A 25945-nucleotide genomic window follows, 5' to 3' on the forward strand; every position below is an offset into this window, starting at 1 on the left:
CGTCTGCTAAATGAAAATGAAGAAAGTAAGTCTTCTCCTTTCATGTTTGACGGCGAGTTCAACAATGAAGAAGGGTGCAAGCAACAAAGCCAATGCTTTTCTGTCCGTCAAATCCATAACGTCTTGTTCATACATTGAAATTACAGATAATAAGCACTTACACTAAGTATCATCATATACCCAGAAACACTCGCGTATTTCTGATGTGCATGTCTGTAAAATGCGACCATCACAACTACCTTATACTTTTGTTTAAAAGTCTAAGACTTTTACTTGCAGTGTTGTCGCAGACATCATGATGCAACCTTGGATATTCCTAAAATGGAATCACTTCCTGTGTTACGGAACTACGTCAGTTTACACTTTTCCAGCCACCTCTGATTGGTTGATTGGCTGCTCGGTCAGACCAGGTTTCGTAGCTAATGGCGGTAGAAGATTAACTGCACAACAGAGAGCAGCCATAGAGCCCTCGAGGAGAGAGGCCGCATCTGTTGAACCAAATGTGGTGACCTTCAGGCGCTACTCCGGCTGTCTGCTCCAATGAGGGTCAACGAGCACGTCAGTAGATGATATAAAACCTTGGCGCCTTACCCTCGGAGATAAGTCCACCTGGCGGAGAGCCACACCTGACAGATCAGATATCCCTGATTCATCTGAACACACAGGTCACTGCGTACACCCCTTTCTGTGTAGTTCACCGTTATTGACGCGGTGAGCCATGTTAGAATAGATGACTACAGGTGATAGGAAGAACATGTGTTTTGCAATCACTTGTTTTGGTGCCTTTCTCGACAGGACAGTGTAGAGAGACACGTGTATAATTTCCTACACAGCGCATTGCCAGGTTGAGACACCACTCTGCTAGCCTGGCTCCGCCCGCCTAAGTACTTCCGCTCAATTTGAATTTCGCCGTCTAATTCTGTGCATCCAATCAGCGAACAGAGAGAATGGCTGAGATCAATGACACTAAAGGTAGCTCTCGTTGACGGATATCTTCACGCACGGTGTTTGGTTTGTTTACAGCCTGCGCTGCGTAATCCGCGGCCAAACGTTAGCGATTGGTCATGGCAGATCCAGAGTGGCACTGGGCAGATCTAATAGTTTTAAACTTCAACAGACACCCGCCTTCAAGTGAGTTAACGTTTGTCAATTGAGTAGTTCCAGACTCTGTACAAATTAAATTAAGTACGTGAGTCTGGTATGACCAGGCTACCACTCTGCCCCCCCGTACGTTAAATTATAAGGTTAAGTGTTTTTATGATAGTTTTTTGGGGGGGTCGGGATTAAAATAATGATCAAATTAATATAATGTGGGCCGATTTAAATGGTGTTCAAGCAATAACCCTCACAACACCATAATGAACAGCAACCAAAAAAAATAAATAAAAATAGCTCAACAAAAAATACAATACCGCAAAATGAAACAACAAGCACTGGAAAGCGGCCAAGAACGTATTAATAAAAACGACAACGAAAAACGCGTGTGAGGCGCTGAATAAAAATAAATCTCTTTTCCCCCTTTTGTCCCGGTTTCTTCCTACAACACTCCCGGCCGTGTACGTCTGTTGGGAGGGCCGAGCTCGCGGCCCAGGGTGGTGGCGGGACTACTCACCCAGCACGGTGAGGTAGGCCCTGGTGATCTTGATGGGCATGGTGAAGAGGGAGCAGGTGTAGAGGCCCTCGTCCCCCAGCGTCGCGTCGTTGACGCTGATGGTCAGCTCCTGCCAGGAGGCCCGCACCAGCTCGATGCGGTTGTCACGGAGAGCTGCGTGCGAAGGAGGACACACGCGCGCACAAATGAAGGAGCGCACACGTAGAAAGACACGGTGCGGCAGACGTAAACACGCACAGATGAGGCTCACACGCAGACACACACACGCACATATGAAGACACACACACACACACACACACACACACACACACACGGTTGGTCAGGGCGTTTCATATCACTGAGGCAGGAGAATTTGTCATCAGCATTTAGTCTCAGTCATTTCACACATATTCCCATCTCTAATCATCACTGACTCAGTGTTTATGCTGTAAATACCCTTTTACTAGAGCTGCTGCCGCCACTGTTATTCACATTAGCCTAACAACAACAGCAACACACGCAAGCACAATAAAGGATTCTGGAAGGAAGGAAGACAAAAGCCAGTTAATCCCTGACGATGGTGTCTAATGTATTGTTTAATGTGAACCGCCATCACCAACCGTTACCCCCCCCCCCCTCCCTCAGAATGCGGAAAGAAGTCAGAATATAAAACCATGGTTACTGTCATTATGAGGCAGCAATTATAGTTGCTGTCGACACAAACCCAAACAGAAATTAAAAAAAGTTCACAGTAAAGACAATAACAGCATTAATAAAGACTAAACAAATAAGCAATGAGTTACAATCATAACAAATCAGTAAGTCTTTGCTTTGTTTGTATGTTCTCCACAATGAGGCATTACACCAGTCAAGAGATTTACAGTAATTACATTGGAGCATTTAGGCTCCATGCTTGCCATGTTGCGCACAAGTCAAAATGATTATGCAAGCCATGGTACTTTTTAGTCATTCTAAGCATATAGCAATGCTATACTAGCCATGCTACCTACGGCAACTATGCTACAAATATAGCCATGCTACCTATGGTAAATTGCTAGAAATGCACGTCTAGTCAACATGCAGGCTACTCATGCTACTAGTTGAGTTTGAATGCTGCAATAGGCAAAGTCCCCAGAAGAGATTAATACATTGAATCTGAACCAACTACCAAAAAACACTGCAATGCAAATTAATTAAACTATTATTGTTCCTTAAATGAATCCATCTTCATCATCGTCAATATCATCGTAATCTTCATCATACAAGCTGACATTATTATTTCCATCAACTCACCCCACATACCCAAGCACGAACACGCACGCACGCACACACACACACACACTCGATTGGGAACAAGACCATTCTGTGATTTCTTAAGAAATGTGGAGAGTTTGGTATCGTTTTTTTCTGGACACAACTCTGGGGCGTCTGGAATCAGTGGTCCGCTTCCAAAACCCTGCCACAACCCTGCTACAAGACTCACAGAGTCTTCCCACAGGGTGTGAGGAAGAGAAAGGGGAAGAGGAGAGGGAGGAGCGAAATAGGAGGGAGACAGGAGAGAGAGGCGGAGAGAGGGAGGACAAGAGAAAGGAGGAGGAGAGGATCCATTCAGAGTCCTGTGTCTTGCCAAAAAGAGGAGAGAGGGCAGATAGAAGCGGGGGGAGGAAAGAGAGGGAAGAGGTTAAGGTAAGAGGTAAGAGAGAAGGTGGAGGAGAGATGAGAGAGGAGGAGAGAGAGGAGAATGGACAAGAGGAGAGGAAGGGGGAGAAAAGTGGTCTTCATTGAATAAATTACACATTGTTAATCCCTAATCCCCGGGGGATTGGGAACCCCTCTCTCCCTGGCCCAACTCATTCCAACTCTTCTTGGATCCTATTACACAAGCCGGGTCTGACAAAGATGCTTTGTGATTAGTATTTAATCAACACCCGCCATTGTGACTAAAGTGTCTCCTCCATCAGACGACGATGCCCAAGAAGTCGTCTCTGTGAATATTACTAACCACTGGCTCAACCCCGCTTCGGAGTTTAGCGATAAACACGCGCACAGGACATGTGAAATACAATTAAATTAGTCAGGGGGGCTGAAATGGTTATTAGATTCACAAAGACGGCAGGCGATGCTAACAATAACGTTCCTCTGGTCCAATCAGACCCTATCATTTGATCAACACACGTGCTCACATCCGCATCCATGCACACACACACACACACACACACACACACACACACACACACACACACACACACACACACACACACACACACACACACACACACACACACACACACGGACACACAAATACTTGCAAAAAATATTTGTTTGGTTAGTCTTCTAAAATACAGATTGCATTTACCGTGGCGGCTTCTTTATTTACCAACAGCAACACACAGAGTTCATATAAACACGTGTTCAAAGCTCAAATTAAACATTTATAAACCGAGCCGTCGGGGGCGCCTGCCTTACACAGCGAGACTCTAAACAAACATTTGACAGTTCTACTGTAACGAGATGCATCCTGGGAAAAGGAGAACCCCACCCCCTCCTCCCTGATGGTCCCTCCCCCGCCCGCCTCCACCCTTCCTCCCGAGACGTTCGTTCTTTGTAGCTGAGATTCATCAGACGCAGGCTCGAGCAGAACAACTTGCCCTCGGGTGGGAAGGAGGTGGTGGTGGTGGTGGAGGAGGAGGTGCAGGTCGAGGTGGTGGGGGGAGGCAGAGGAAGGTAGGGAGAGGGAGGAAGGGGGGAGGAGGGGGGAGGAAGGGATGGATGGGGGGTGGAGGGAGAGGGGGAAGGACCTGGTGGTGGAGGTGGTTGTGGATGGAAGGAGGTTCACGGGGGTGGTGGAGGGGAGGATGAGGAGTTGCAGGGGAGGTGGAAGAGAAGGGGAGGAGGGGTGTTAAGAGGTAGCTAAGCGAATCAGAACCCCCGTTACAGCAACTCCAGAGACATTGAAGCCGTGAGCCACGACTCTGATGTTGTGTGTGTGTGTGTGAACAAACCTTTTTATGATTTTGGCTGTAAGTATATCAGGTCCCTTCAGTGGATCAAAGTGGTCTCCAGGATAAGGATATCGCTGTTATCTCCTCGACGCTCAGACGAGCGACGGAGGAGCAGGAGGAACCAGAGGGGGAGGGTGAGGTTTCATCGTCCCTCGAGAGACAACACATCAGAGACGGAGATGAGACCGCTGATACGACCGCTATGTTCATTTAAGACATCGTTTCATTCATTTTTCCAAACACGGCGGTGGTGGCCTGTGAATATCACAATACATATTTCAAAAGCATCAACATCAAGATATTCAGCCGGGACAATTTCCCTCCAACCACGGGCTGCAAACGCTGAATCCTAAGCGTTTCATTTGAGTCCGGGAGACGACAGAGACGGAGAGATTGTACTTACACCGCACTGACGGACACAGGGGTAAAGGAACCGCTGTTTTATTGGACGGCCGTCAGCCCTAGGACTATAAATCTCCCCGGGCGACGCCAGGCCGCAAGGCTAATATGTGTAAAGGTTTTGAAAAAAAAAAAATAAGAAAGCGGGAAGACAATTGGTATCCATTCGTCTTTCGGTTCAGCGTTCCCGGGCCGTTCCCGGGGCAGATCTGTCACAATCAGAGCCGACCGCCACCACCTGACACAGCTCTTTTCCAGGTGATTTCCCCAAATCGATGTGATGAAGGGCTTCATTTCACACAAACTCTCCCCAGATAACTGCCGGCAACACCACCACCACCACCACCACCACCACCAGCACCACCACCACCACCACCACCACCAGCACCGCCGTGCCTGTTTGTTCTGCTCACAAGGCCAGGTCGTAAATCTAACAACAACCCCCCCCCCCCCCCTCCAAACCCCCCCAAACCCTGACCTTGAGCAATCTGCAGCCACGCAGCGCGGACACTCGGGCACGCAGTCCATCTCCCCCCCCCCCCCCCCCCCCCCCCTGATGGGGGTCCAGGCGAGGCCGTGTGGAATCGCTCAGAGCCAACGCCGGATGGCTGTCTGCCGGGGTCGGGGAGAGGTCTCTCCGCCAGTCCCCCCCCCCCCCCCCCCCCCTGGTGGGGCTTGATTCATCGGACTGAGGTTCTGTGGGCGCTCCCACGACTCAGAGGAGGGCTTGGAAATCATGACTATTCAACCAAGGCCAACAGCAGAATGAAAAGGGATGGCGATGACCCTGGTTTGGGTGCCGTTGGCTCTTTGACTGTGGGGCCGTCGGAGGGACCGTCTGTATCTCAGGGATGCTAAATCGGTCGCGCAAAACTACAATTCTAAGCCTTTTCGCCTTCTTTACATGAGGTACATTTTTCTATTTTCAGAGTTTCCTCATCTACCTATTGGCTTTATTCATTTGTTTTATTCATGAGTTGCTTTTGCAATTTAATGGTTTCAAACTGTAAATGTCATCATCTTATTTCACTTCATTTTATTAAGTCCGTTTTCTGGATTGTTTTAGGGCACTCCATTTTTCTGAACAAAATTGGCTTCATAAATACAATTGTGTTAGTTGCAACCAGGCTGTTGCAATGGGATAATATTCAGAGGAAGAAGCTGTGAAAAGATTTGCTTATGGGCTACATGCATGCTAGTGGACGGCTTAGCTGCTATGCGGACTGGAAACAAGATAGGCCGTTAGTTAGGTTAAGAGGGTTAGACAGAGAGAGAGAGAGAGAGAGAGAGAGAGAGAGAGAGAGAGAGAGAGAGAGAGAGAGAGAGAGAGAGAGAGAAGGAGAGAGAAGGAGAGGGAGAGGGAGAGAAGGAGAGAGAGGAGAGAGAGAGAGAGAGAGAGAGAGAGAGAGAGAGAGAGAGAGAGAGAGAGAAGGAGAGGAGAGAGAGAGAGAGAGAGAGAGAGAGAGAGAGAGAGAGAGAGAGAGAGAGGAGAGAGAGAGAGAGAGAGAGAAGGAGAGGGAGAGGGAGAGAAGGAGAGAGAGCGAGAAAGAGGACAAAGGAAAGTTTGTAATCAGGAATAAGTTCTGGCAAAGGAGCAACAAGCCAGGTGTGGAAACACAATTTCTAAGCGATCTCTGTTAATTGGTGTGGAGGTAAGCCGATGGCTGCTTGTTGTGACGGTGTTGATGTGCTGTGACCGCAGCTACAGGGTTTCCCACTTGGCGTCCCTCACAGGGGCTGGAGCTACTTTGAGCCAATCAGTGGTTTTTGTGATGATGGAAGCGGTAGCGGTGCTTTAGCTGGAAGACACACACGGGCATACGCATGCACACACACACACACGCGCACGCACACACACACACACACACACACACACACACACACACACACACACACACACACACACACACACACACACACACACACACACACACACACACACACACACACACACACACACACACACACACACACAGTTTCCTCTTACACAATTAAACATGTTTGCTGTGGGCTGTTCCTGCTGAGCGTTTTGCTGAACCAGCGGTACAGGCAGGGGGGGTCTCCTCCTCCCACCCCCATCCCCTACACCACCAACTGCTCCTCCTCCTCCTCCACCTCCTCCTCCTCCACCACCACCACACCCCCCGCCTTCTCCCCAACCTCCTCTTCCACCTCTACAACCCCTTCCCCCTTTCCTCCCACCTCTGTCACCCACGCCCCGGCGGCCTCCACCACCACCACCTCCACCACCACCACCACCACCACCACCACCACCACCGCCTTCTCCCCCCCCTCCTACTTCCCATCCATCACCTCCCCCTCCTCACTGTCCACGTCCCCCCCCAGAGTAGAGGTTTCTGCAGGTGGGCTGAGAGGTTTCAACAATCGCAGTTCTAGTGGGGGGAGTGATGGCTCATTAAGACCCCCTTCAAATCCTTATTATTAACGGACGCTGGGAGTTTGAGTCGAATATCAAAATCCAAATTAAATACAGCAGTATTTGACCGTTCATTAAGGCACCCGGGCCCTAACCTGAGACGCATTGCTTTGAAGGGGGGAAATTCCACATGTCGGGCGTTTTAAGTCTTGTTCTCTTTCTACAAACACAGCGACAGCAGCCAGCACAACAGCTGCAAATGGTTTTTACCTTGTTGCTCCGTGCGACCATGCATTACCGCTGATAGCTAGCGCCGGCATATTGATAAACATTCACCTTTAAGTAAAATACCGAGGAGGTGACGCAGAGCCTGGCGTCCTCCATTCGTCCCTACGGAGAGGAAAACAGAGATCGGCGCACTGGCCGTGAGCCTAATGCCTGCTGCTTTTCATACAGAGGCAGGGTTGATTCAGAGTGGATTCAGGGATGATCCAGGCTACTAAGAAGTAAACAAAACCCTTGAGGCCACTCACTCGGGTTTTTACCCTCGCAGAGAGAATAAACTTTCGGAGATGGCAGAATCGTGTTTTAATAGAAGCCTCTCATTTGCCGTCAGATGAAGGCAAAGTTTGACAGCCTCATCGATTCTGTTATACGATTCTGTTACCCTATTTTGAAGTAAAAGAGGATATAAAGGTAAAATGGATGTGTAAAATTGACCTTTTGTACAGTTTTAAGATAAATCCATTATTTATCGTTTTGGATTTTATGTGAAAGAGATGGAGCGTTTAAAACAGAGAGCGATATTCTCTCAGTCCTCAGTTGAAGTTCTCTGATATGAAGACCGGAAAAGCAGACAGACCAACGGGACCGACTTTCATATCATTATAATTGTTAACCACCATACAATTCTTCTCTTTATAGAAGCATAAGAGATGGATACTACTACGGCAGCCGGTACATGTCAATTGAACTGCACATCCAAAATGTTTTGCAAATTCAAATTAGGCCTAATATCCTGTTTTGTGGATTAAACCTGCATTCTGAAGCGGTTTGTGTTTGGGTGGCAAAAATGTCATATTCTTGTGTGATTTGTTAATAAGGCTTAGGCTATCCACATTATATACTGTATGATTATTTACATAAACATATCGTAGATAGAGTATATAACAATAGTCTGTCCGTTTCATTGTCAAAATCCGATGTAGCCCAACTCCATTATGTTGTGGCTTTTGCAATTGGATTCTGGCATTTGCGTTTGTGTTCTGACTTTTTATTTGTGTTTTCCGTTAATACGTTTGTGATTTTTGGCTTGCAAAGGGGTTTCGGATATGCAGTTTGTTTGATAGTCTCTCGCCACCGTTGGATACAGAGCTGTGGAGATTCCAAAGAGTGGTGACACCAAGTCACACTAAATGTCCTTCACAATCACTTGCAGCAGACATTTACCTTGGCTTACACACAACACTCACACACACCTTGTTGCGTCGACGTTGCTTTATCGGTGCTCACCACCACGGTAATCACACCCTCTGTAATTATCCTTGGCTCTCCAAAGCTAATTAATGTTTTAATGCTCACATCCAGGCATTCATTTAGCACATAACTGCATTTTGATTACTACAAGCCAATTAAGATCAATTTTCCCGTGTGACCTTTCGCGTTCCTGGCTGGATGTCCCTATTAAATCCCCCGATTACGACGGACCATAAACATTTGGCGAGATGAGATGGAGATGAGGGAGACGAGACAGTGACGGGAAGAAAATCGCCACACCTATGCGATGAACCTCTCAGACAGCTCGGAGATGAAAACCCGGTTGCAGGGCAGATGAACTATTCGTTATTCTCTTGCTTTGACATGCTACGCTCCAGCTCCCCATTACCTGAATTATTCATTCCTGCGGTATATCTCACAAAGCATCTTTTCTCTGTCCCGACCGTCTGCAGGAATCCCATCAGCTCTCTAGGGGAACATGCACACACTCTGTCCCCCCCACCCTGTCGCCACGCGGAAGTGACAGACGGGAAGCGAATCGTTACCAGAGTGACGTCTCCGATGTCATTTCGTCCTGTCCTCGTCGCCATGACGCATGCGCCTGGCAACGCACTAAAGGCATAATAATTCCCACCAAAGACATATGGTCAGCATCCATTTGTTCAGAGTGGGCGCCCACCATGGAGTCATGTCCCCTTCACAAGTCTCAGCTAATTGGTTGTAATGGATGAGTGATCTGTTGGCCCAGCTTTGGCGCTATCCATCGCCTCTCCCCTTGCAGGTCTTGGCCGGTGGGGTGTGTGTGTGTGTGTGTGTGTGTGTGTGTGTGTGTGTGTGTGTGTGTGTGTGTGTGTGTGTGTGTGTGTGTGTGTGTGTGTTTGTGGGGTTGAGGGGGGGGGTTAGTGGCAGCAGAGACTTGGACAGCCTCACAGCGTCGCCGGCCCCCCGCCCCCCTACAGTGTCTGCCATACAGCCCCCTCATATCTTTAATGGATGAGCAGGAGGAGAGTGGCAACCAGACAGACACAGTGAGACAGACACCCAGCCAGAGCGTGAGAAAGGCAGATAGTGAGACAGGCAGACAGACCAACAGACACGGACAGACACCCAGCCAGAGCGTGAGAAAGGCAGATAGTGAGACAGGCAGACAGACCAACAGCCACGGACAGACACACAGCCGGAGAGTGAGAAAGGCAGATAGTGAGACAGGCAGACAGACCAACAGCCACGGACAGACACACAGCCGGAGAGTGAGAAAGGCAGATAGTGAGACAGGCAGACAGACCAACAGACACGGAGAGACACACAGCCGGAGAGTGAGACAAACAGACAGTTAGACAGACAGAAAGACAGACAGACACTGAGACAGGCATATTTAGCATGATACGAGGTGAATTGTGCAGCGGTGCTCCACAACATATGGATCATCTTCAGGACCCCAGGGCAAGGAGAAGGGGCTTCTCGAAGGTTTTTTGGCAAAGTAGCTAATGGGAACGGAGGAGGAGAAAAGTAAAAGCCGGTGTGGTTTTTGCTTTAGCCCTGCAAAGCTGAGTGGATTTTTACTTATTCAGTATTGCTCTTGTTGTTGGCTGAAAAACACTGCTTACCTTGTGGACCTAACCGTCTTTCACAGTCCTTTGTATAATTTACCAGCTTGTCGTCGACGCTGCTGTTGAACTGCCATCCTACGTTTCATAACGCTGATCCTCCCCCTGTGTGGCTGTGTAGCGCCGCCACGCAGGCAAGGAAATAATACACGCCGTTCGGTGCTTGACACTTTTCTCAAAAGCGTCGTACGATACCTTGAGCGCATACATTGTTAGCATGGGCAGCCCCGGCGGGACTTGAACCGCTAAACCTTTGGTGGTGAACTCCTTCTGATGCACCGGAGAGGCTTAGTTCATCTACGTGAATAGTCTTTTTTTTTATATATATATAATTAAACAAAAAACGTCTTGAGTAAATAATCACACTATTTCTTTAAAAATTCCGAAATTGTAAATCCAAACGAAAAAAATAATTTAATATTGAATAACATGATTATGGTTGAGGTTTGGGAGACTTTTTTCTTTTCAGGAGAGTCGAACACGAATGCCCCACAAGGTTCCCGGCTGCATTAGATGTTCTTTCCTCTGAAGCAATACTTTTGTTTGGTTTTCCCCTCCTTTGAATAGATAATCACACAAGAGCCCCCGTAATGTTTGAGCTTCGCCCCAGACTCGGTCAAACCAGCAGCACTAATGTAGAACGGGGTGCTGCAACCAAACCCCCTTCTCTCCAGGGCAACCATTGACATTCTGCAGCACCTCCTCTCATTCTTATTCACCAGGACAGGAACAAAAAGGGAGCAAATTATACGCTGAGCAGAGGTCAGATTCTGTGCTTCTCAAGCCCAGTAGGTATCACATAGAATGGATAGAGAGACGCAGAGAACAGGGAAGGGGTTCATCACCGCCAGATGTACCAGACGTCAGGTGTAGTTCAAGTTAACAGATTCGTGTGTCAATATCGATATAAGGTGAGTTTAACACTTGGGGCTTTGATATTTGAGCACAGAATGGATAAACAGGATTATCTTTTTATTGAACGCATCAAAAGCATATTTTTTCTTTTTATGCGGTTTTTCTTTGGTCATATTTGAGGAGAAGTCGGTGTGTTTTTTCACAGACTATTCTTTTTGCGCCAAACTTTAGTCCTTTGACAAATACCAAACTTGGTGAGGGCCCAAAAGGTGCGGCAAATATTTTCAAGCAAGCCACGCAATGAAAGGTGTCCATGCTGCACATTACATCCCGGGGGGGAAATGAGCGCCGAAACGTGCGCCAGCGAAAAAAGACGATTAAAAACAAATATCAAACACATCACACACACACATCAAAAGAAACTCTCCGGCACGCTTTAGCCACCCTGAAACCCTCCCCTGCGCTGGAGAGTGCCGTGCCGCAGTGACAGAGGGAAATACTTTGCAAGATGTTAATCTAATTGAATCTAATCCGTTGCTCTGTGATCCGCGCCTCAGTCTCCACTCTGGTGACAGAGCCCTGACGGATGAAGGGGGGGGGGGGGGGGAACAGTCTTTTATGACAGCAGCTGATCACGCGAGAAGGGGAATGGGGGGACGTCGCGCTCCGGGCAACCCAGGCCCTCGCGTTCCGGCGCCCTGATACAACCCGGCTCGACGACCGAACGGAACGCATATGATTGGCCGGGCACACAAGGGCGCCGCAAAGTAGGAAGCCGGGACATTTCGGAGGGTCCTCTGCAAAGCAATTACGTGCTGATTTGGCACCGCGGAGCGTTGTCTTTCCATGCCAGGCCGCCTCTTTCTTCGCATGAAACCCACTTGTGTCGCGCCTTCCATTCGTCCCGAAGGCCTCGGTCACATCGAATTGTGCCGCGCCAATGGTGCTGCCTCACGATCGGCGCGGGAGACGGTTCGGAGAAGGGAGAAGGGGGGAGGAGAGGGAGTTCTCACACTTAGCCTGGCCAACCTCCACAGAGTGCAGTACATTCGTTTGGCCGGGTGCTCTGCCCAGGATAAGGAACCTGTCATGCATTACAAATGGCCGACCCGGCGGAGGAGAGCAAGCGTTCGCATGCTCTCGCTCTCTCTCTTTCTCTCTCTCTCTCTCTCTCTCTCTCGCTCTCTCTCTTTCTCTTTCTCTCTCTGTCACTCCTCCTCTCCCTCTCTCCCCCTCACTCTTTCACTCCCTTCTCTTTCTCCCCTTTCTCTTTATCACACCCTCCCTCCCTCTTCATCTCTATTTCCCTCACCTCTCTCTCTCTCTCTCTTATCTCCCCTTCTCCCTTTAACCACCTCTCCCCCGTTCCACTCCCTTCCAACGACCCAGGAGCTCTATCCCTGGCCTCAGCAGCGTTCTACAGCCCAGCGGGTACTGCGGGATCCACGGGGAACCTCCGTGAGAGGACGGGAACAACCACACCAACCGTCACTTTCTGGTTCAGCTGCTTGCATTGTCTCAGGTAACAAACTTTTATGTTTAGCAAACTGGGAGAGACTCTCTGCGTTGAACCTTCTATCCCTGCAGCGCAGAAGGGAGAGATATATGATCATTCATGTCTGGAAGATCCTCAACGAAAACCACACCCAATGACATCGGGATGCAGTTCACCGACAATATGCGGCTTGGAAAGAAGGTCAAAATTCCTGCCTTCAACAAGCATGCTCCTCTGTCCGCTGTGAGCCTATACGACTCCTCCTTTGCTGTCCATGCTGGGAAACGATGGAACATTCTCCCCCACTCCGTGACCTCAGCAACACAGCTATACATGTTCAAAATTCTGCTGGGAAACCAGTCCGGTGGCCTGCAGTACGTTCGGCGGCCGTGTTGATCTCAACAGAAGCAAAAATAAAGAAAAAAGAAAAAGAAAGAAACTGAATTTGAGATAGTATGTGAAATTATATATTTCATTAAATGTTAAATTAAATAAATAAGTAAATTCACACATAATATAGAATATTCAAATCTTCGGGATAAATAAAGCTCCTTTTCATTTAATTGTATTTTACAATGTGCGCAATGTAATATAATATATTTCTTCAGGGACTCATTATATTAAAGTACATTTACACCTATAATTCCCCCAAAGGCTTGTTGACCTAGTGGCCATATTGGTTGTTTGCGCGGGGAAACCTTCTAGAATCTTTGGAGAAACCATGAGAACTCAACTGCAAATGCTTCCTCAATGTAATCTGGCTGAAGAAATGGAATGCAGCACTAAAACTAATGCTTGCATGGTTACCCAAGACTCTCACTTTCCAAAGACTTAACTGACGCAACACAAAATTGCCACTAGCTGAATAAGGTCCATACTGTCCCTAAAACTAGTGTGAAAGTATGTCAGTGATCTACAAACGAAACCCAAATATATAAATAATATAATTAAATAATAATAAATAATATAGTTAAATAATTATATTACATTGCTTGTAATTTCTTCTGAAACATCCTCAACCATCCCCCTAAAATAGCTTGTGCAACCTGGAAAGTAAAATTGGAATTTGGCCAATTACACTAAAAAAAGCTTTAATTTAACTATTTGGATGATAATTCGTGGAATGCGTATTCACAGCGTGAAGTGTCACAGATTGATACATTAAAGGTGGCTTTCATGTGTGGGCAGAAAGTCATTTGGTCTAATGAAACACCTTATAACTCATTATATAACCTCCCAGTCCAATCAGAGACACCGAGACATGCCGCTTTCAAGTCCTTCACCTCCTCCTCTCCTGCCCTCCTCCTTTAGTCAACACCACCCACCATTCACCCCTCTTCTCCTCCTTTTACTCACTCTCTTCCTTTCCTTTTCTCCTCCTTTTCGCCTCCTTCCCCCACCACCACCACCCTTTTCTCCTCCTTTACTCCATGCCCATTCTTGAAGCTCCCTTCGATCTGCGAACCACTGATATTGTGTAAGAGCCTTCAGGTAACCACTGATATTATGTGCCAGCCTTCAGCGAACCACTGATATCGTGTGAGAGCCCTCAGAGTAATTGATACCGCTAACACCTCGGGCAAACACCTTAAAAAAAATCTTAAAAATAATGCAGCGACGACATCATCCGTCGCGCACCATCGCGCCGTTCCCGCCCTATTCCCCTGCCTCCTTTCCCAACGCCACCATTAAATCAGATCTGGACACCGAGGGCACATTACTATTCCCTCCGAGTCTCTGTTGTCGTGGCGTCAACGGCGGTTTCAACCCCCCCTCAACCCCCGCAGGTCGTACGGCATCCAAACACATCTATATACAAGACAGGGAGAGGGGGGGGGTTGGATGCTAATTAAGCAAATCACGTTGCTGTCCGCCGGCGTCTCCGTGTTGTAAACAACGTCGTCAGTGTCGCGTGATTACAACAGCCCCGACTCCTCTACAGCACTCTCTCCTCGTGTTTCTGTGTTCCACCGTGTTAGCGTGTTAGCGTGTTAGCTTTTTTGCCGCGCAGGGCCGCAAGGCGGAGGCGGGACTTCATTATTAGGCGCGGGGCTGGTGACAGTAAGACTAATGCGTCGCCGATCTCAACCTCTTGTCTCGCATCCAATCCAATTAAAATCAGACGGCGCCTAGCAGGCAGGCAGGTAGGCCACACTGTTTTACAGACTTGAAGGAGAATTTACAAGATGGCTGATTCAATCTGGGGGCTATTGCTGCAGTTTTTATTAATGGTATTCCTTTCATCTGTCCGTCCATCCATCAAGCCATTTGTTCATCCATCCATCCATTCAACGTGAAGTGGATGACGGTTCATCCCTTCCTTCCACTCTCTCCATCCATCCCTCTCTCTCTTCCTCCCTCCATGTGTCCAGCCCTCCCTCCATTCTTCCCTCCCTCCATCCATCCATCCCTCCCTTCCTCTCTCTTCAATCCCCACCCTCCCTCCTCTTCCCTCCCTCCCTCACTCCATCCATCCCTCCCTCCATTCTTCCCTCCCTCCATCCATCCATCCCTCCCTTCCTCTCTCTTCAATCCCCACCCTCCCTCCTCTTCCCTCCCTCCCTCACTCCATCCATCCCTCCCTCCATCCCTCCCTTCCTCTCTCTTCAATCCCCACCCACCCTCCTCTTCCCTCCCTCACTCCCTCCCTCCATCCATCCCTCCCTTCCTCTCTCTTCAATCCCCACCCTCCCTCCTCTTCCCTCCCTCACTCCATCCTTCCTCAACACATGCGATGTCTGCGTTGACTCACCTTTCTTGTCCCCGAAGAACAGCGTCTGCTGAGCCGGGTTTGACCACTGGAGGGAGGTGTTGTCGTTGTATTCCACCCGGCAGGTCATGTTGGCTGTGCTCCCTTCCACCACCGTCACGTTCTGAGTGGTGGGGAACTGACCTTGGCCACCTGCAAGACGGCACACAGAGTGGTGAGCTCATGGAACTAAACACACACACAAGTATGGACACGCACGCTGGCATACACACACAAAAGATACACACGCACACAAACACACACTTTCGTGCGCACATGTACACACACAATTTTGCACAAACAAACTCACACGCATGCACACTTGGACACACAGACGGCACGCACACACACGCACGCACGCACACACACACACACAACTCACAAAATAGATTGCTTGTTCACACTTTGGCTGCTGCTGGTACTTTCTTCTTTGTTTGGCCGAGCAATCAGATAAAATACTTTCATAACAAAAGGCCTGTAGGCATTTTCTTTTCTTTTCTCTCAAACGCCGATGGTGGAGATCGTATCATCACACAGCAGATTATTAATGTGTAGCCAATGTGAACATACAAACAATTATCCACTCTGATTCACATGAGGACCATTTGCCACATTTAAATTGTGAGTGGCTTCACGAGGATGGTGATTGAGTTAATGATAGTCTAGTGGTTAGGTTGTCTGCCACCCATTCCAAAGGTACGGGTTTGATCCCCAAAGTCTGCAGCCCATCTGTAGGTGATCCTTCAGAAACATACCCTCGCCCTACCTGCTCCGTAATGACATATATTTGTATTCACTATAAGTTGCTATGGATACAAGCGACTAACCACAACATCCACAGAGCCTCATCAGAAAACGTCAGTTGCAGTAACCCTCATTTGACCAGTGGTGGTGCTGTTCCTTAGATCCCCTTTCCAGTCTTTGATTACACTTTAACCTCCACATGGTCAACATCATACAATTACACCTCAGCAGCAGCAGCAGCTGTAGCGTCTAGAATAAACAGGTTGGAGCGAGCGGGAGGTATTAGTCAAGCCCGGAAGCCGCGTTACCGAGCCCTAATTGCCAGCGCTGCTAATAGGTGGACGCCACGGGCTGCCGTGGGGCCCAGAGATGCAGCTGGGTGGTAAATTGACACATAATCCCAGACATGGTGGCCGCCTCGATCCAAACCACCCAATCCACCTTGCTGCTCACACGGGGTAGACTAGAGGACAGCCAAACCGCTCACTTAATCACGACTACCAGCCTGGCGCGGTCGCAGTTTTAAGATGGGCCGTTTTACTGTTTCTGATTAATATATCATGTTATTATTGTTAAATGATTAAAGAGATTAAAGAAATATTAGATTAAAGAAATATTTTAACATGTAGGAAAACTGTTTACTCTATTATGAATGCCATTTGATTCATGCAAAATATAATATAAGTCATATAACATATCCATACGATTTGAGCGTGACCAAAGTCTTATTATGGTCGGCCAATTACATTGCACAAGTTTTTGTTGCAACTTTCCTGAATATTACAGACTCAAAAGAACAGTGGATCTGAGAGAAATGACAGTGACCAAGAGTGACCAAAAGGGACCAACAGACCCACAGTGGCCAACAGATACCCACAGTGACCTCTTTTCACCGCCAACACAGATTCCAAAGTTTCCTGAACTTCTATTAACCAGGACGGTTACTGCTTTGTCCTAGCCTAGAAAAATAAGTTTCACAAACACATTTCTGATCCACACACAAATGTTTCTTGTTTTAAATAAATGTAATATAAATCCATAAATATATTAATTAAAAAAGTATTTGCATTTTTCATCAAAAGATGTATTTGGATATTGTTACATTCATATACAAACTGTTCAACTTGAATTAACAAGACGCTTTTCATTTGTGAACTTGTTTGCATTTGTGCGTGAACTGGACTGTATTTATAGATGGATTTTTGAGACTCTCCTCCTGACGTCGCTAGATTCACAAATGCATTTTTTTCAACAAGGCACTCTCTGTAGCCAATCAGATGCCTCCCTGGTTTTCAGCCAATCACATGACTGCAGTTCCAACCTCTGAGTCCAGCCTCCGATCCTCCCGGTTCCCTTGGTCAAATGTTTATGGGAAATAACATGAGTTTTTTGAATGATCGTACATAAAAATCTCTACGAGGCGAAGAAGTAAAGGCTGCGTCACGTTTTGAGCTACACACTTTTTCCATCTAGTTTCGACTCGGTTTTGGGATTGTCTGTGCTGTTCAAGTAGTAAACGGCACCGACAATGTATAAACCAAGTCACTGCAGTCATGTGATTGGCTGAAAACGAGGGAGGCATCTGATTGGCTAAAGAGAGTTCCTTGTTGAAAGGAGAGTCTCAAAAATCCACATATAAATCCACACACAAATGTAAACAAGTTCACAAATGAAAAGCGTCTTGTAAATTCAAGTTTAACAGTTTGTGTATAAATGTAACAACATCCAAATACATTTTGATGAAAATTGCAAATATTTTTTAATTCATATATTTATGGATTTATATTACATTTATTCGAAAATTAGGTACATCTGTGTGTGGATCAGAAATGTGTTTGTGAAACTTATTATTGTTTATGGATACATTTTACATTCATACATACCGATATCCATTTGTGTGTGCATTGAAATGTATTTGTGAGAAGAGAGTAATTTATATATATATATCACAAAATACATTTGTGAATCCTTCTCTGTGCATTCATTATTAATGAGACTGTTCTGACCCCATAGTCTTTCGACTCGGCTTTGGCCGCGACTCTTCAAGACTTGAAGTTATCATCTTCTTTGAGAAATGAACAAAGAACTGCACTGAAGTCTTTCCTGGAAAAGAAAGATGTATTCAGAGTTTTGCCGAACCGGATACGGTAAAAGTTTTGTCGTTGGTCTCCATACTCTCAATCAACCATTCGCAACACTTCCCCATGGAAATTTCCATCGCTCTGACTATGTCACCTTCTTCGTTGTGCAGAGGGAACTTGAAAGACAACTGTTTATCCCGCCCCCACTGCCACCATACGAGACCAGACTAGTGGTGGATTTAATGATTTGTTTCCGTGACCCAGTTCGCGTGATTCAGTTCGCCAAGAGGAGTCGTTCGCTCATCGTTCGTTCGTTTGTTCGTTCGTTCAGTCGAGTTTCCGTTAGCACTAACTCCACTGAGTCTGACTGACTCAGATGAGAACCGTGCAATGGCGTCCATTCCATGATGCGATTTACCGCTACCGGAAACCATGCTGAACGAACAAACGATTCGCGAACGACTCCTCCCAGTTCAGTCGAGTTTCCAGTGAATCGATTCACCGGAAACTCGGTGGAGGAGTCGTTCGCGAATCAGCCTATAGTTTCCGGTAGCGGTGAATCGCATCATGGCCAGTGCACGGTTCTCAGCTGAGTCAGTCAGACTCAGTGGAGTTAGTGCTACCGGAAACTCGTTCGTTCGTTCAGTCAAGTTTCCGGTGATTCGAATGGGGAACGAGACGAACGAACGAACGAGAGAAATTAACCGGTTCGGTTCGTTTGTCCTAAAGACTCGTTCATTCGAACCGGTTCGCGAACGAACGAGCCAACACTAAACCAGACCCAATATCTTTCCGATATGGGTCTGGCTTGCCAGGCTAACTTTGTCCTTGATACGGAGGACAACTGTGATCTATTTCTTTTGAAAACCAGACCTATTGCTTTTGTAACATTTTATTAAAAAAGGTAAAACTTGTTGGTCATTTATTGTGATTAATAGTAGCCTACTGACCTATATCTACTAACATTCAACATTTATAACGCATTTAATGCTAATAAATATATAGTAGTATGAAGGTACAGCATTGGGGCACGGCATAAAAAATGACGAATAAACCCATTAAACGCTGCTACACACTACAATACAACAAGCTTGCGCAGTAACTACAATCAAACTCCTTCACCCAGGAGGCCGATGGAGTCCACCAGTTTCATTTCCCATGACCTCCGTCTTGATTTTCCTTTCTTCCCGGACATGGTTTGGTTTTTCCACCGTCTCCGGCGAGTAAAGACAGCGGAGAGATATACGACGTCTCTATTCACGATGAAGGTGACATTGGGTCCGCTTCACCAAAGGTACAGCGTTTGAACCCCGGTAGCAGCTGTCTGTCTCATTAGCTCTGCACCCACTGGTTGGGGAGGGGGGGGGGGGGGGGGGGTCGGGGAAGGGGCAATGTTCAGCCTGACCTTAGCCGGCCTTGTGGGCGACCGTGTGGCTGACTACCATCAGAGCGCGGCGGAGGGGAATGGAAAAGTAAATGAGGAGGAGTCCAGCGGAGACGGGGCAATGTGGTGTTCATAACTGGGGTTGTTGTCAGTGTACCAGGTGCAAGTACAATAACCCATATAGCGACAAAATGGGCTTGTTTAAGAAGAGTCCGTCTTGGTTATAAATGCTAGCTCTCCCTGCTAGCGTTTAGAACCAAGAGGCAGCCATGATGGCCCGCTAGGTGAATAAGGACCCTTGGCTTGTTCAGGGCGTCATCTGCATCTATCAACAGATGGCTGCTGTGGACTGCCTCGCTGTTTGTGATTTACAGTCAGTCAGTCAACGCCGACTTGCAGCAGCAGTAGTAGTAACAACGCAGGCTATCTCATGAGGAATATAAAACCCAAGGATAACCTTGACAGCGCTATGGGATCGAGCGAAGTGACTGCACTGTATTCATGATGTAGAGGTCAAGGTCCAACCTTGAACTCTCCTCGCTGCACCTCCCAACGCCCCTCTTCCTTCGGTCCTCTCCTCCTTTTCTCCTCCTCCCTGTCATCCCCCTCTCCTCTCACCTCTTTCCCTCGCCATCCTCCTCCGTCTCTCTCTCTCTCTCTCTCTCTCTCTCTCTCTCTCTCTCTCTCTCTCTCTCTCTCTCTCTCTCATCCAAGCCTGGCTCTAACGTGTGTGTGTGTGTGTGTGTGTATGTGTGTTCACAACAATATGGCCGGTTTGCCGAGACAGGCAGAACGAAGGGAAAAACAAAAGCTAATGAATATAGACGCGCTAATCTCAGTGGAGTAGGAGGAGAGGTGCAACGCATGGCTGAGCAGCGCTGCTGCCAACGCCGACGCGCCACTGATGAAATCCTTTCTTTCTTTCTCTTTAACGATGCCTATTAGGGCCTATGATATCTGGTGGATGTGATATGAGCGTACAGGAGGCTGATGTGATATCTGGGGGATGTGATGGGAGCGTACAGGAGGCTGATGTGATATCTGGGGGAAGTGAGAGTACAGGCGGCTGATATGATATCTGGGGATGTGATGGGAGAGTTATAGAGGACTAGGCTGCTGCCTGGGGCCACATGACGTGGGGGACCAGTCTGATTTCATCTCTCTCTCTCTCTCTCTCTCTCTCTCTCTCTCTCTCTCTCTCTCTCTCTCTCTTTCTCTCTCTCTTTCTCTCTCTCTTTCTCTCTCTCTCTCTCTCTCTCTCTCTCTCTCTCTCTCTCTCTCTCTCTCTCACATTGCTATAAAAAAAGCTCAATCTCAAAATTGTGATGTCATCCTTTGATCTCAAAACGTCATGATAAAACACAGCTCTCTCTCTCTCCAACGCCTGTGATGTCATCGATTGAAAATACAGTGCTCTCGCTCTCTCAACTGTGATGTCAAAGAACAAAACACAGCTGGTTCTCTCCCGACTTATGTGTCACAAAAGGATATAAACGTCTCTCTCCAAACCTTAATGTCGTAGAGGACCAATCTCAAGAATACAGCTCAATTTCAACTGAGGCAACCAATCTTCCTCTATAATCCCTTTCGAATTTCATCCCTTATCACTTTTATTAATATTTGGTGTGAATCTGTAGGCCACACTGTGTATACACAGGCTTATGCATACCCAAGGCAACTACTGGCATGTGATTGGACCTTCCGGCCACTAGAGAAAAAAAAAAAAAAACATATCTGATTTGAATTTCAACATTCAATTAGTATTACTTTTAGGTACTGTTCGATTTCTATGAGAGTGCCGCAGTTAGTTCCAACAGCCCCAATCTCAACTGCGATATCATTGAAGATACCATAGCAACACACAGCTCTCTCAAACGTGACATCATTGGTGTAAGAGGACATTCTCAAATGATGAGGTCATAACCAAATAATTCTGCATCCACAATAAATGTGAGTGTGTGTGGCCCCTAAAAGCGCAATGGCATCAATGTTTCCACACAAGGCTCTGCTCCCCTCTTTCTTTCCCCGAAGAATAGAGAGGATAAAAGACTCAAAAAGAAAGGACAGGAGGAAGAAATCTATATGGGAGGATGAGTCACACGGACACTTGGGTCTCATAACACAGGAACCATCACTGGTTCTGGAGAATAATCTGTCCCACGGGAAGAGAGACATAGAGACAGACAGGGAGGACAAGAGAGAGAGAGGACGAGAGACGGAGAGAGAGAGAGAAAGAGAGAGAGAGAGAGAGAGAGAGAGAGAGAGAGGGAGAGAGAGAGAGAGAGAGAGAGAGAGAGAGAGAGAGAGAGAGAGGGAGCTAAAGAGGGAGAGGTAAAGAGAGGGAGGGGGAGAGTAAGAAGGGAGAGAAAGGGAGAAAGAGAGAGCAAGAGAGAACCAGAGATTGAGGCAATAGACAAAGAATACAGATTCAATATTCAACATAATAACAGATTCTTTGATAAACGCCGAATCGTGTTTAAATTCCTCTGACTAATTTCAATGGAGGTGGTTATTGATTTTCCTCAATAGATTTCATCTGCTATTTTTGTGGCTGCATCGCATTTCTACAGTATAACAGTCAGATCCAGGGCGTAGGAGGCATGGGGGGGGAAAGGGGTGTCCAGCCCCAGTCTGTATGAAATAGATCAAATGAAAGAGGGAAGGCAGCTCCTATTTGTTGGTTTAAAAATGTCCATTTTGTGTTTTCGATCGATATTTGTTGCATGCATAATACATTCACTAGGAATTTTCAAAAAAGACAAAATAAGTAAAGTTATACGAGTGCCCATGAAGCATCTCCCTTATAGCAACTTGGTTATGGCTAAGTTAGCTGAGCATTTGAGTCCAGTGTTCTTTTCTGGTAGTGAATGGAAACTAAAAGGTTTTGTTTTCAGCAGTTACTGTCTCATTTTTTAATTTATTTTTATTTTATTATTGATCGCATCATGTTCCAACTCCAAACTTGCACAAAAGACTTTGTGGTCTAAAGAAGGGACTCTACTTGGTTTCATTGGCCAGTCCGATTGTGACCTTGGTAAGCGCTGCTGGTCTGACGGTTGAGCCGAATGTTTAAACATATTGGAGCTTTTATATACGGTTTTAAAAGTAGCAGAAAAAGCTCCCGAGAGAGGCTGGAACCCGAGGTCAGCAGCATATCATTCATCTTATTTTTCCACACTCATGAGAGGTGCTTCAAGTATCCACTGATACAGATATCACCAATATAGGACTGCTGTGTTTGCTTCAACTCCTCTAGAGTTTAGAGTGGTTTGTTGGCTGTTAATAATGGTTCACTTCTTCAGAGTTCACCTGGACTCGATATCCTCCCTCCTTAACCCCCTCCTCCCTTACTCTCCTCAAAACACCCTCCCCCAACATCCAGTCACTACCACTTAAATATAGTACTCAGCATCTCATCTTATCCTACCTACCGTTGTTGTATACAGGGAATGAGTTAACCTAGCACTTGTAAGGGCTAAGCACTTGTTCTATGAACATCCTTTCTGTAATGACAGTGATATATTGTTGTTTCTCTTTCTTCTGAAAAATGTACTTATTGCAATTAGCTTTGGATAGAAGTGTCTGCAAAATGTAAATGTTCCCTCTGACTGACTTTCATGAACACAATGTTTTTAAATGTGTATTTTTTCGAGAAACCAACTTTATGTACTAATTTTTTAACATGTCACTCATTTTTAAGTGGTGGCAAAAGCATTCTTCTAAACAATTAATGATTTAAAAACCAACATTCATTAGTATGAGCTATCGCCATTCAAGACAAATATTTGCTTTACCTATGGTTGAAGACGAATTACTATCCAAAGAACAGCTGTGTACAGGTAGATAAATGTATAATATAGATGTGTTTCTATATACCGAACAGGTATATAAATGTATAGTATAGATGCGTTTCTATATCTATTACATGTATATAAATGTACAGTATTGATGTGTTTCTATATACAGAACAGATATATAAATCTACAGTATAGATGTGTTTCTATATATATAACAGGTATATACATGATTATGCGTTGCTATATCTATAACAGGTATATAAATAAATAGTAAAGATCTTCTATCGGGAGGCATCAGATCTGAGTCTATATTAGAAGACAGAAGATATTGTAAGTTGATGACCACGGTGTCACCAGTAAAGCCGCGTGCATGTCAGAGCAGCAACAACAACAACAACAACAACAACAACATGATACTTTAAGTATTGATCCAGTGGTGCACAGTGAGCAGCGCAAGACCAGAGAACGAAAAACATTAGGCTTCGTGCCGAGCAGAAAATCTCTAACTACCGTAAACATGAGAGGAGGATACCCAGAGGTTTCCTGAAATAACCTCGAGCTATTTGTTGTTCCCCTAAGGTGATACTCCCCCCCCCCCCCCCCCCTCCAGCCCCCAATCCCCCCCCCCCTGTCCCCCAGAGCCCCTGATGTCCATGGCTGGTTCCTCAATAGGATCAACCCTTTTTATACGATTTAGTCATTTTGCTAACCATTTATTCATTTAGTTAGCTTTCTACAAAGAATTTTCTTTTCTGATAGACTAAATATCATTATTGTTAAAGAGGAGGTAGGGGGTTAGGGGTATTCCTGCTCAGGGACACTGACATGTAGACTGCGGTGGTGGACATTGGGGGTGGAATCCAAAACCTTTGCTTACCGTATCGGTGTTGCACGGTTGCACCGGTAGGTCCATCTGCTGAGAGTGATTAGTAAATCGTCCGATAGGTGGTGCTGCCAAGGTTCTCGTTGACACTTTCAATCGCTTTTTGGCATTTGGACAGACGCCCTCGTTAGTCCCGTTAAAATGAGATTAGATTCAACTTTATCCTCCTCATTGTACAAGCGACAAACAGCCTTAGGAGCAGTGGACAGCCACTGTGTCTGCAGGTCGTCAGCCAGTGCCTTGCTCAATGGCATTAGCAGGAGTAACAACGTAACACTGGTTAGAAGGTGGTTGAAACACCATAATGTGGTTTCTGTTTTACATGTAATTATTATTATTTTTTTACGATTCAGTGTCTCCATCTCCTAACTGGATCCGTTCTTTTCTTTTTACCACAATCAATAAGTTTGATATTTATCGAGGACAATCTCTAAAGGTCACGTCGCAGGCCGGTTCCTCGAGTCATTTTCTAACCGAGATCGCGCCGGGCACAAACACGGCAGCGACAGCACAGAACGCCGGAGTGGGATCGGAGGTGAAATGGCAGAAAACATCTCCGTTGAAGAAGAAGAAGAGAGGAATTAGTGAAGGATGGCCTGGGCCAGTCCGCGTCTCAGCTGACTGCGCAGCGTAATGGAAACCAAGGGACTGTCGGACGGCCAGGGAGAGCAAGGGACAGAATCAACCGAACCACGACGACAGACGTGTAAAGAAAACAAACAATTGTAAGCGATAGCACACAAGATGGGGCCTACATCTTTCTTAATCATTAAATAATAAGTAGAATCTATATCGTCTTGAGATACAGCCACTGGCTTTATTAGTTATTGGGGGAAAATTATAATGAAGTCTCCTGTGGGAGATCATTTGGGTCGGTTTGTCAGGCAGAAATAGGATCTTCATATCACGTTGGTAAACATAAGGAGGTCTAGGAGGATCCTGTATGTAATCTTTATTGTATTATTATAATACAGAATCAAACAGTCCGACATACACTAATCTATGTAGTTCGTCAGATTGTCTGTTGCCTATCTGTCAGTTAGAATGCAAAGAAGATTTGGGGTTAACATTATTCAACTGAATAAACAGCATACTATTGTTCTGTATGTATTCTGTGGTATTTAAATTAGCGTATTCTGTAATATTTCAGTGAGTTTGTGTGGAAAGTTCAGACTATAACAAATGTTATGAAAACCAAAGAGTATCATTTAACAATTTAAAACATTTCTTGACATTGATTAAAACAATAAAAAAGCCTTATTCAAAGGTGTTTATACAGTGTATATTATGTACACTTCATGTTCACTTCTGATTGTGGCAGTTTTCCAATACAAAGTCTTTTTTGGGACTTTTTTTGGGTATGCAACAATGACTATTGAGCATCGACAGCCTTATAATGAAGCACTGCAATTACCTTAACTTGACGTGCTTGTAATTAACCGTCCTTTATTGGGGAGTGTGGCCCATCCGGGCCCCTGCTGTG

General features: G+C 46.2%; 1 protein-coding gene across 2 annotated transcripts in view; it reads right to left on the reverse strand.

Moving 5' to 3' along the window:
* Positions 1-25945, reverse strand: part of LOC132474777 (cell adhesion molecule 2-like) — a 132038-nt gene that overhangs the window by 9569 nt on the left and 96524 nt on the right. For both annotated transcript variants that reach the window (XM_060075649.1, XM_060075648.1), the window contains exons 2-3: positions 15577-15726; positions 1613-1765 (exon numbers count right to left, since the gene is read on the reverse strand). In XM_060075649.1, the coding sequence (XP_059931632.1) occupies positions 1613-1765; positions 15577-15726 (303 nt within the window). The remainder of the gene's footprint in view (positions 1-1612; positions 1766-15576; positions 15727-25945) is intronic.

The sequence above is a fragment of the Gadus macrocephalus genome, chromosome 16 (assembly GCF_031168955.1).
Source record: "Gadus macrocephalus chromosome 16, ASM3116895v1".
Classification (NCBI taxonomy): domain Eukaryota; kingdom Metazoa; phylum Chordata; class Actinopteri; order Gadiformes; family Gadidae; genus Gadus; species Gadus macrocephalus.